Source organism: Musa acuminata, chromosome BXJ1-4 (assembly GCF_036884655.1).
Source record: "Musa acuminata AAA Group cultivar baxijiao chromosome BXJ1-4, Cavendish_Baxijiao_AAA, whole genome shotgun sequence".
In the NCBI taxonomy this organism is placed as follows: Eukaryota; Viridiplantae; Streptophyta; class Magnoliopsida; order Zingiberales; family Musaceae; genus Musa; species Musa acuminata.
This window is the reverse complement of record NC_088330.1, coordinates 28,567,843-28,581,040: the sequence shown is the minus strand read 5'-3', so window position 1 is coordinate 28,581,040 and position 13,198 is coordinate 28,567,843. Positions and strand designations below refer to the sequence as shown.

General features: G+C 37.5%; 1 protein-coding gene across 2 annotated transcripts; it reads right to left on the bottom strand.

Annotated features, from left to right (window-relative positions):
• Positions 1-236: 236 nt before the first annotated feature.
• Positions 237-11,727, bottom strand: LOC103981939 (uncharacterized). 2 transcript variants are annotated; one of them, XM_009398711.3, is made up of 3 exons: positions 9,971-11,709; positions 9,566-9,755; positions 237-796 (listed from the first exon to the last, which is right to left on the bottom strand). In XM_009398711.3, the coding sequence occupies exons 1-3, from the start codon at positions 11,648-11,650 to the stop codon at positions 669-671; spliced, it is 1,998 nt and encodes a 665-aa protein (XP_009396986.2). In that variant the 5' UTR covers positions 11,651-11,709; the 3' UTR covers positions 237-668. The 2 variants fall into 2 exon arrangements, with proteins under 2 accessions (XP_009396986.2, XP_065028124.1); XM_065172052.1 differs by lacking the exon at positions 237-796 and having other exon boundaries at positions 9,584-9,760; positions 9,971-11,727.
• Between the last annotated feature and the right edge of the window lie 1,471 nt (positions 11,728-13,198).

Here is a 13,198-nt window from a genome sequence, read left to right as displayed (position 1 = left end):
CTATCTATCTATCTAGTGGTAGTTTGAACATAAATAACATGACCAAAGTTTAGGACTTCTAACTTAACGTTTGTTAGAGGAAGATGTTGTTGAGATATGAGATGGAAATAACAAGAGGTTCTTCAACATCAAACATCTCAATCATAGTTGTATTGCATGCGCATACAACTGCAAATTCGGCCTTCTCATCAATGACTCATTTCTTTGGAGCACAGCAGCAACACTGGTATGGCATATACATATAAAGAAGCTCAGGGATTTCCAGTGCACTTGTTTGTTTGCCAGATAATTTAACATCTTTGTATAACTATAACCATTTGTGCCACATCTCAATCACTACTCTCTTATCAGTTCCTCACACATCTGGAAGAATGTGCTGCCACTGCACTTGTTTATTTACACGGCAGCAAAATCTATCGACAGGTTCACAATTTACAGGTGTGTGTGCTTAAAACTTCTAAATCAAAATGCCACTGTCTGGTTACCACAAACAGGAATCCTCTTTTCATATTTTATAAAACCCTTTGCATAGAGAATGGAAACAACAACAGATGTCTGTGACCCATCAAGTGCTACTTATTGCTGAACAGGAGGATATATGGAAGCAAGACTTAATTTTCCCAGTACTCCTCCGTGAATTGCTGATCCTTATGTATCATTGAAGTAGACTATGCATCAATTCCAGGGCCTGGATACGCTGGCAGACTCAAAATTCGTTTATCCAGCACAGGGCTTCCAATGGTGAAGTGGTAAAGGCTCTGGAACTCCAACCCTTGCAGACCAAGAACCTCATGAACTGCAAAATAATATATCAAAATTTAATGGCAGTTATTCCAACTTGCGATTTTATAAACTTTGGACATGCATCTATTCTTTCAACACAAACAAGAAGCAATTGCTCTCTAATGGAATATATTTATCAATTATATATTCTCATAATGCATGAGTAGTCATCAACGTAGAGGAGAGAACTACTCTGTTAACTATTCAGAATCCCTACTATGTTGCTGAAATATGTTGATGACTGCCTACAAGCTCAGCTACAATTGGCTCTCTGGCAAGAAGCTACTGAAGTAGAGCTTATAAGACGAAGGTCAGGATAGCTAAACGAGGAAAGGGTGCGGGATCATGTTTTCATGTGGGAATGGTGACTATCTCTTAGCTCGAGGAAGTACAGATGTTTATATAAGATTTTCACAACATGTGATGATTACATATTTTATACACACAAGCTTCTTTTGTCGCTCACTACTAGCAAAGTAATTGGTGCAGGTGCAGAACTATGCTTATCCTGATGCAAAACATATGACGTAGTCCCAAAGAATGAACAGAAAGGGTACTCTAAATAGCTTGTGATACTAATTTGTTCCTGCCCTTATGCTGAAGAAGGTAAACTGACCAATACCGGACATAAATAGAACTCTATGAATAAGAATAACAACCAGACAAATGACCATGTTGTGTCAATCTCTAAATAAGTCGGTTACTAAAGGCCTAGAGGCTTGCTAAATATATCTAGATGATCAATTCGAACGCTTTCCGCCAAACAGGGAACTAATATTTATGTTTTAACTTTTTATTCATATGAAAGAATCACATGTTATTTACAATTTCTTCACTTTTTATGGTAAAAAATGCACTGAGATTAGAATTATCATAAAACATTTTGTTCATCTTTCATATCCCTTGAATGATCAGTAATCACAATTTGAAAAACTATACCTACACATAGCCCAAAGCAAAGAAGGAAGCATCAGCATCTCAAGCTCATCCTAATATGACTTGAACTGTGATACATGAATTATGTCATAAATATGTGCATTGAGGGGAAGAATTAGACAGTGTGCAAGAGGCCCAAAACATTCCCACATCCAAATGGTCAAATGGGTCCATAAAATGACAAGCCATGTCATAGCTCATAGATCTCATTGATACTACAGTGGCCAAAATCATGTCTGTAACTGCTAACTGCCGGTCTTCGTGGTGTTTCAGTCATTAATTTACTTCATCATTTTTTGTTGCTATCGATTGCCACTTAAATGTGTTTAGCCACTTATCATACATAGCAATTTTACATCTAGCATGTTTATTGTCATTGTACTAAGAGCATAAACAAGTAAAGAAGTTTGCATTTGCCCCTTAGAATGATAATGTGTTGTAAAACCACTTCACCCTAAGTAAGAATCCCAACCATGTGTCAGGCTTCTCTCCCACTTAAAAGTGCAAGTTGGTCTCCAATTCACAATTTAGAACCTCAAACTACCAATCAAGCTAAGGGTGTCATGTTTGTGCCCACAAACTTAGTTCCTTATAAAAACAGAATTATCTTCAGAGGATAGAAATAAATACCATGTGGTGATTGCACACAATGGCATGCCATGTAGCGTTGTTATATGCCAATGAAAAAACTTTATGACTTGTCTTGCACTGTAAGGATGCAAATGAGGAATAGAGTCAGCATATTTCGTCAAACCTTTACTACAACTGCAATCACCAACTTGCCTGAAACCTTCAGGAGACCTTAAATGAAGTCAGCCACTCATACTTGCCCATTGGTAGACATCATAATGTCAAACATGTTTGCAAACATCTTTCCATATATTAAGGCTTATATTGATAGTAGTATACTCATTAGACCTTTATAAGTCAATATTAGTCTTGCCCACTTTCGATATAGGACTAATTGAAAGGCTTGACGTCCTCGTCAAGGCTCAGCATAGCCCAAATCAAACCTTAGCATGGTGCATGTGAGGCGCAGCCCAGTGGTGGTTCCACGCTGTGACGAATCCTCTGACTCTATCCACGGATAGTCCTTTTCTACTCAAGCCCCTTATCATATACCCTAATAACTAGGTCAGCTTTGATACCAAATATCACGACCCAAGTCTATTAAGCTAATTGACCTATCAACTTTGTTTGGCCCAAACCACTAACCAAAATGCTTAAACTGAAGTTAATAGTAATACTCTCATCAGACCCTTATAAGTTAATCTTAGAATTGCCCAGTTTCAATGTGGGACTAATCAAAGTGTTACACAAAAACTTCAAGAGTATTTAGCATAGTAACCAGATAAAATTTGGTATAAACCAACTGGAAAATTTGTACATATATAAAAAGAGACCTAAGAAACATAAAGGAAATAGTCTAGTATACATACCGCTATATGATGTAATCTATAAAAATGAAAATGGTAAAGAAGAATTAAAATAAATAATCGAACAAATCAAAGGGGCAGATATAGATAGAGTAATTAGAATACTGTAAAAAATTCATAATCTACAAAAAAGGCAACTAAACAAGTGACCATACAAAAATGTATTTAGGACAACAAAAATCAATACAATTATAGAAGAAAATGAAAGAGATTTTGAAGTTAATGTACCTAAAATAGATTTTGATACTTTCCTAGAAGAAACCTTACTAGTAAAAGTTTGTTTAGACATTTTAGACAAAGAAAATATAGAAGAAGACTTTCAAAGCTTAAGTTTAGAAAAAGAAACACAAAGAATATAGGAGTCTGAGAAAAAGGACGTCGTCAACTTGAATTTGGGACTAGAGGAAGTCTTAAAGAAATAATGATGAATGAAGGAGAAGCAAGCTCTAGTAGAGTAACGCAAGAACCAGGGCAAGGAGAAAAAATAGAATATAGGTACATTTGATGAGAAAAGAATGCCCCTGGTATAAATTTAGACAAAATAGCCATACAACAATGGGAGGAATATTTAGAAGATTGGGGGCAAAGGTCAACCTCATCACTAGAACTAGACGATTCATTATAGCACTTTAAGAGGATCATTAAGAGACATATTTCAAGAATATAATGCAAGTAAGCATATATCCTATCTAAAAGTTGTTGAAAAAAGGAATATACAACTACGGATACAATTCGCAAAAGCCATAGCAATAGGAGAATGGGTAACAGGAGATATCAAAAAAACAAGGGAAAAGTATGTAGGATATCTATAAAAAATAAGATGTTGCAATCTAAGTACTCTGGAAGAATATTCAAAAGCTTACCTAAGTTATCCAAGTCATGTGATGCATCCAATCTAGGAGGAAGATTACAAAGAGACTGGGCTAAACACGCAAAAGTTTCAGGAGTATTTAGTAAAGTTTTTAATCTCGTACCATACCGATGTACCGAGAATTGCTCGATACGGTATGGTACCGACATACCGAGCGATACGCATAAAATAGAGATATATCCTTCCAAAAATACTTGAAAAATAGAAAAAAAAAAAGTGTTGCATGTTTTAGCTGAAAATGATATTTAAATTTATAAAAAATGGAGTCATTAGAAAAGAGTTAACTAATGACTCAACATCAAAAGCTGAAATCTATGGTTCATCCTATCATAAACTGATTTTTTTTAAAAATTATCTTGCAATAATTCCTGCATGTTTTAGCTGAAAATGATATTTAAATTTATAAATCTGAAGTATCAGACAATGACTTGCATCATATTATCTTCCTGAAATCATTGTTAAGACAATTTTAAGTACTGTATCTAGAATTTCAGCAGCTTTATGCTTTCATTTCAATTCAATGAGTTGCAGTAATCCTCTTCGAGACTCCATCAACACTTGTTCTACGTCAATTGCTACCAAAAATTCTTGGTTTAACAAGAAATTCTAACAATCAACATCAAAAGCTGAAATCTATGTTACCGCCCGGTACAAGTCGGCAATGATCAAAACTTCGATTGTTATCGCCCAATACGAGACCAAAAACCTGATACCACCTGGTAGCGGGCAATCTGCGTGCTGGTTTGCTGGCGGACTGATATGTACCGCCCGTATCAGGTGGTACGGTACAAAATTAAAAACCCTGACTATTTAGCATAGGACAAGCTATAAAATTTGCTAATTAACTTATGCACAAGTAGGCGAAGAAGATTACAAAGAAACTGGGCTAAACACACAAAAATTTCAGAAGTATTTAGCATAGGACAAGCAATAAAATTTTTCAATTAGCACAAGTATGCGAGGAAGTAAGATTATTGAAGGAGGGACGAACTTTATTCAGAAATAGAGGATTAGGATTAGGAATATGTAAAAAGTTTGCATACCATGAACCATAAGAATTCAGGTGCGAAAAACCAATGCAAAGGAGAAGACCATATACAGAATACAAGAATTATAGATTGAGTAAAACTAGTAGGAAAAAGGTTACTTAAGAAGAAATATTATAGAAGATCAAGCAACAAACATCGTAACCTAAGTGACATCTGTATAGAAGAAAATATGAAAAGAAAAGTAAATGCTACTTATGTGGAGAAGAAGGCCATATAAAACCAAATTGCCCAAAACTAAAAATCCCTCTAAAATATGTAGAACTTCAGCAGTTAAGGCAAGAAATAGATGCTGATTCAGATAATTCTAACATATATAAAGTAGAAGAAATAGAAGATGATGCAGGAACAAATTAGTTTATATGTTATTTGAATAATTTTTCTTAGTTTTGAGATATCTACTCAAGACGAAGAAAAAGAAAACAAATATAGAAAAAGTGGAAGAAATCAAATTCATTATTGATTGAAGATTGCAAATCTTGATTGGAGATCTTAAATATTCATCTCTACAAAGATGAAAGCCTATCGATCAATAATATCATAAAAAAAAAGGCTATCGCTCAAATCAAGTCAAATATATTATCTTCTTCAAAGGAAAGAACAGATCACATATTTGACTTGATATGATTGTAATTTTCCTTAATTCTGTAATTTGCTTTAGATCTTTGTAATTGAGCTAGAAAAAGGGGCTAGAACATTATAATGCATCAATTAGAGATAAATCAATGAATTGAGCTCTTTCCCACCTTGTGCATGAGTGGTGCGAAGCCACATTTGTTTTCTAATGGAATGGTTCCATTGTCCACATGTGAGACGTATGGAGGTGTAAGGCCCTCGTCCTGGGAGTTCGCTCCTTCAGCTAGAGCGAGTCTGATAGTTATCCAAGTTTTCTCTATTATCTTTCAGTTATTATATTTTTTTTCTCCTTTTTTTTCTCTCTATCATCATAAAGAAATCCATTGCCACTTGTCCTATATCATAATGGCATCAAAGCTTTTGGTTTAGCCAATATGTTCTATCATCAAGGCTGATCTAAATCTCGATTATATGAACTCAAGTCGAGTTCCTACACAACGGAAGTGTCTGATGTAGGAACAATTTAGTTTATATGTTATTTAAATAAATTTTATTAGTCTTGAGATATTTCGCATTTGTCATAAGTTGCCACATGGTAACATCTACTCAAGGCAAAATAAAGAAAACAAATATAGAAAGAGTGGAAGAAATCAAATTCAATATTGATTGAAGATTACATATCTTGATTGGAGTTCTTAAATATTCATATTTACAAAGATGAAAGTTTGTCAATCAATAATATCATAAAAAAAGAAAGATTATCGCTCAAATCAAGTCAAGAATATTATCCTCTTCGAAGGAAGAAACAGATCATATATTTGATTTGATATAATTATAATTTCTTATTTCTATAATTTTCTTTTGATCTTTATACTTGAACCTATAAAAAGGGGCTAGAACATTGTAATGCATCAATTAGAGATAAATCAATAAATTCAGTTCTTTCCCACATTACGTGTGAGTGGCGTGAGACCATATTTGTTTTCCAATGGAATGATTCTATTATCCGATTGTGAGATGTTCGAAGGTGCAGGGCCTTCATCCTCGGAGTTCGCTCCTTGAGCTAAAGCGAGCCTAATAACTATCCATGTTTTTTTCTATTATCTTTCAGTTACTATTTTTTTTTCTCTTTTTATCTCTCTATCATCAAAAAGAAATTCGTTGCTACTCATCCTACATCAGAAGATCTAGACGAAATAAACCTTTTAGAATTAATAAATCCAAGAAATTATATAGAAATAGCGTAAAGGCAATTAATAATGTACGCACAAAAAATTGTATATTCATAACCACTATTATATTTTAGACTGAGGAATCAGATTATGCATGATACAAAAACATCTAGTACCTAAAGAATATCTCATAAAATTAGATAACACAAGTAAAATGGTAACATGTGACAATACACAATATGATTATGAATATTTTTATAACTAGTATATTAATACAAATATAAAATACAATATTCTATTTTCCAAGAACATTAGTTGTAGAAATACCTAAAGCAGTATTATTAATATTAGGAATAAATGTTATATAATCAATAACACATAAGCAAATGAATAGTAACTTTATTCCCAATAACAACAAATATAGTGGCAAAATAGAAGAAAGATAAGACACGATATTAGAAATAATAAAAAAGGATAGAAGAGATAGGACAATAGGAATTAATCTTGCAATTAATTAGGAGAAAAATAATATAAAGGCTAAAATAGATATAATAAATCCAAACATTACCATAATAACCTTAAATATAAATCCTTTAGACATGAAAGAATTTAATATACAAATCAAGGAATTATTTGAACTAGGAGTAATTAGAGAGAGTAGAGGTAGGTGTAGATCAGCAACATTCATATAAGAAATCATTCTAAGATAAAATAAGGGAAGCTGCGACGAAGGAGAGAAGAGAGACGAGGGATTAGGGGTGCTGGGAGGAGAAGGGAGGGGGAGGATAGTGCCAAGGGGTTTGCAATGAAAGGGGGGAAGACGAAGGAGGGAGGAGAAGGTTGTGTGTGACGGTGGAGGAAGAGGAGAAAGAGAGGTATATACCGGGAGCAGAAGATGTCGTTGTCGCTGCCATCATTCGTTGATGGAGAGGAAGGTGCAACAGCCATCGCTCAAATCGAGGAAAAAGTCGCAGCGACAAAAGCTCGCCAAAGAAAGACATTGTCGCTGCTACTGTCATTCACCGATAGAGAGGAAGACAATCGTTGCTTGCCGAGGAGCAGTCGCTAGAGAAAGAGACTATTTCGCCGTCATCACGATTACGGCACAAATACGTGGGGAGTGGTAGGGATAAGACTATTCTCATCTAGTTTAACCGAACCAAAGATTCAAATTTATTTGACTCAAGCTCGACCCAACCTGATTTTAATAAGGTGGGTGCCTAGCCCGCCCAACGCCTAGGCTAAGGTGCTTGGTTGAGGTCACCCGCCCGGCTCACTTATCGAGGGCTCAAGCCTCACCTGACCTTGCCTGGGCACCAAGCGAGCACCCGGTGACTTCACTGGTTCAGCCTATTCTCTTTGTAATCCTCCTCCTAAGCTGCCTTCAATTCCAGTTATATATTTTCCTATGTAGTATGGATTGGATGTTTCTCCTGATTGACTTAAATAACTTCGGTAAGCTTTTGAATATTCTCCTAGAGCACTTGGATTGCAACATCTTTTTTTTTCTAAGTATCTTATATACTTTGCCATTGTTTTGTCAATATCTCCTACTACCTATTCTCCTATTGCTATGATTGTTCTGAATTATATCCAACTTCTAAGTAAGATATATGCTTATTTCCATTATATGCTTGAAATATGTCTTTTAATGATCCTCTTAAAGAGCTATAAATAAAGTCTCTTAATAACGAATCATCTTCTAATTGTAAGAATGATAAGGTTAACATTTGTCCCCAATCTTCTAACTCTTCCTCCCATTGTTGTATGGGTATTTTGTCTAAATTTATAATAAGGCATTCTTTTCTCTACAAATGTACCTGTATTCCATTTCTTCTCCTTGCCTTTGGTCTACTAGAGCTTGCTTCTTCTTCATTCATCATTATTTCTTTAAGACTTTCTCCTTCAAATTGAGTTGGGACTCAAATTTCTTGCCAGGATGGGTTTTTCGAACCATTTCTCTACTCAAATCCTAACAAAGGACTGTTGACCCGCCCGGACTTTAGATGCAGGTGGGGTTAGTCCAGCCTGCAACATGGGGTACTAGCCCATTAGTGCAGCTGCATTGCAAAATGATACCAGAATGGGAATAAAGAAGGTAATGCTTTCTCTGGTCATAATGTAAATCTTCTCGCCAGAATAAAAAGAACTCATAATGTCAAAAATATGAGAAAGATAGCATAAGTTTGCTTAATCAAAATTACATTTTTGCTTCATGATCTCTATAAGAGTTTTTATTTTGAATTTCTTCTCAAATTTTATCATCTTAAGTTCTCTCTGTCATTTTCCTAACAATATCATCCATAGGACCGTCCCTTAAGTTTGGTGCATGAACTCCATAATCATATGCATGACACGAAAAAAAAAGTGTTACATATGACACGGGACATTGTGTAACTAGATTTTACCTATAGATTAATGGTTCTAGAACTCTAAATGACTAATACTGAGTAGTCATAGATAGATAACTTCCACATAAAATTTTAGAAACAAAAGCCCCAGGGAATCTTGGTCAAAGGTATACCATGACTAAACTAGATATAGTCTTTTCCAACATCTCATTTTTGTTTCTGCTCCCAAAAATATCTTCTTCTGTCACCTTAATTTGTCTGCTAGAATCCATAAAATAAAATATGTGCCTTGGGCTAACCACAAATAATTGCAACACAAGGTTTAACATCAGAGAATCCACAATAGTCAAATACTGAACAAGAACTGTATCATATAAATGTAACAAGCACATACCATCATCATCAAAGTAGCAACCAATTCCAGTAGCCGATATCCCAACTGCATGTGCTTCCAGGTATAGTACTTGACCAAGAACTCCAGTCTCCCAGAACAGACGAGGATACATCCATGCACCCTTTTCATGCAGAACTGGCTCAAAACGAGCAACCATGCCTAGGCTAAAACACCCATCTGAGGCAATGTCCTACACTTTAAACAAAGGTTAAAGGTACAACGAGCTCCGAAAAGTTCCATTAATTCCTTAATCACAATGTTTTGAAAAGTGGGTCCATTTCATTTCCTGAACATCAAGCATGGGACAAGACGATTCAAGAACGATATTCTTCCATACCTAAGCTAACAGGATGGAGGTGGAGAAAATTATGGCAATTAAACAAAGAATAATTAGTTTCACCATACCTGATGGCACGAAAGTTGTTTGGCAAGCTCCCGACAGTCTCCTCGTGCAAGCCTATAGAGAGGAAGCCCAGAAGGGCAACCTTCCGGCCTCTCCCACTCGAACTCTGACCTCATTGCACTCTTTAGACGGTCAAGATGCTCCTCGTTCCTCACCAAGAAGTACAACCCCTTTGGCAAGTCCCGGACCCTATGAACAAACAGTGCTGCATGCACCTCTGCGTCCCATGTCAGGACTCTGAACGGCAACGTGAATTGCTTCCCCTGCTTCTCTCCGAGCCCCAATTCACCGGAAGGAAGGCAATGAAGCAAGATCTGGTAGAAGGTATCCTTCTCCAGTACATGCACGCCATCCATGTCGACAGCACTACGCCGCTTCCTGACCACCTGCCGGACCGTCATATCCTTGTAGAGATCAGGTGATATAAGCGGACTCCTATGGAATGGATTCACAGAGAACCCCTCACCGTACGTCGGCGGTTTCTTGACGGCCTCGGCCGTCTTGTAGATCACGTCCCAACAGACATGGTCCTTGCTGAGGGAATTGGGCTTGCCGAGCCACTCCATCGCCGGTAAGCGGGATAACGCCAAGGCAAGCTCGGCATAATCGACCGAGGGTGGAGTCTCGCCGAAGGGGAAGATCAAGAGGGCGCAGTCGGGGTGCTGAGACTCGACCCATGGGAGGCGGCCACGGACAGGGTGGTCGGGGAGCCTGTCGGGGGACGGGGGATTGGAGCGGTCGAGGCCGAGGAGGCGATGGAGGTCGTCGTGGCCAAGGCCATCGAGGAGGCAGACGTCCCAGCCGAGAGTAGCGGCAGAGACGGCGGTGGCGGCGAGGGCGTGGCCGACGTCATGGTTGCAGTATCGAAAGGCACGCTCGCCGTACTTCCAGGCCTCCCGCCAGAGGATGGAGGAGAAGGCGAGGAGCAGAGATCGGTGGAGGGGGAGGTCCGGCGGGGATATCGAGGCGCGGAGCTCGAGGGAGTGGTCCTTGGGTGAGTAATGGGCCAAGAAAGAAGAGGAAGAGAAAGGAGGAGGAGAGGAGGGTTGTTGTTGCGAGAGGGGAAGAGGTGGGGAAAGGAGGTGGGACTCGGTGGGGTGAAGGTTGCCGCTGGACGGGTTGACGCGGAGGGACCAGGTGGAGCGGCCGGTGGACTTCCAGGCGGAGAGAGAGAGGGAGTCGTAGAGGAGGCGGGAGATGGAGGCGTGGGAAAAGGGCTGCGGCGGAGGAAGGGAGGAGGAGAAGACGGAGTGGTAGAGAGGGGAGTCGTCGTGAGGTTCAGGGGGAGAGTGGAGGAGGGGGAGGAGAGGGGAGGAGAGGAAGCGGAGGAAGGGGTTTGGCTGATTGGCCCAGTCCAGGCCACGCGGGCCCCGGGCGTAGCCCCCCGTCAGCGAGTGCTTCGTCCTGTTGTGGTAACGCGTCGCCGCATCTACAGCAGCAGCAGCAGCAGCAGCAGCAGACGACGACGACGATGACGATGACGATGACTCCTGTTGGTGTTGGTGTTGGTGCTGGAGTTGGGGGGGCGAGGGAGTGATGGGATTGGAGGACATGGCGAAGGTTGTGGTGGAAGAAGAGAAGAAGAGATCCCTTCTTCTTCTTCTGCTTCTCGCTGCTGTGAAGGCGGAAAAGGAGAGGGGGATGCGGGTGGTAGTACCGGGGAGGGCGAGGGCGAAGGACATGTCGCTCTCCTTCGATTGCTCTGTAGGCCGCTTTATTTGATGAAAGTAAGCGGACGAGCGGAAGGAATCGAGGTCTAGATTGGAAGGGGGTGGAAGGTTCGGTTGGTCCGGTGCAGGGTGGTCGAAGCACGTGAGTTCCAGGATTAATTGGGTTCTCTCACGTGTGCTGCCTTAAAGACAGTTGAGAATTTAATGAAATAAAAACGATTGAATTTACATAAATCTATTTTCTTCTCTATCAATTGATGGGTAAAAATATGGGTGATTTTCCAAATAACAGCCCTATATTTTGGACTTTTTACTGACAACCCCCTATTTTTATATTGTTCTATCTTTTTCAAATACCCGTAATATCATCCAATCAAATAATAATAATGATAATAATAATTTAATCATGATCCAATATTTTCGAATGAAATCATCATATTTTAGTTCATTAAAGCAATTAATTAATAGGGTTATAGTTTTCTAATTTAGTAACTAGGGACAAATACATTGTGACTGTAGCCAAGTTAGTTTAAATCACTATAAATTTTAATTATTAACTTTATCATATGCCTTCGGGAGATAATTTATTTATTTGAGAGTTTTTTTATTTATTTGAATGAAAATTAGAGTGGTAAATTTCAAAATAAGGAATGACAAAATCCCTTTTTTCTACTTATCCTTAAATTTAGCCTCAGCGTTTTCTAATAAAAATTAAGGTGTTGATATTCCAAAAATTTATTATTTGTAAATTACTTTAGGATTTTTTATATGTGTGTTCATTTATTGTAGAAAAATGATAAATAATGATGAGATATTACACAGGCATATTTTTTTAAAAAAAATTGACTTGCATATTTTACTAATAAATAAAAATATGATTATACACAATCCTTTAAATCTTCACAGATCTTAATTATTGATTTTAAAATCTCCATAGATTTTTCTTTATGACTCAAATCACATATCATATAGTCGTTTGGTCATATTAGTTTGCTAGTATTCCATGTGGTTATAATGCTTTGTTCAGTTCCAAACTATCCACTTAACATTTGATCCATGCATAATTGAAAATTTTATCTAGATTTTGGGTTCGAGTTGGTGGTTGATTTGATGTTGACCAACTAGACTTGATTCGATTTTGAACAAAATATGAATTAATCTCAAACTCCAAAAATGAATTAATCTCGAGGTACTCCGTTCTATACAAAGCACGATGTCGGGAGGAAACTTTCGATATATTCTCTTCGATAAATAAATTAATTTTCAATGTGATAATATTGTAGCCTTAATTATTATACTCTATTTTACTTTATTTTACATAATAAAAATATTTTTTAATTTTTTTTTCAAAATTTACTGATGTGGCAAGGCTATTGATTGTAGTTTTTTTTTTTTATAGTTTGATGAAAATTTATAACTTTTGTTATTGTTACCTCTACAATTTTGTCATCCTTCAAATAATTAGATTATATTGGAGTCTCCTTAATCAATAAATATGGACTGGAATAAAGTGATGTATGATTAGGTCAGAAAGTAATAGATTCATACTATTGTCAAAAT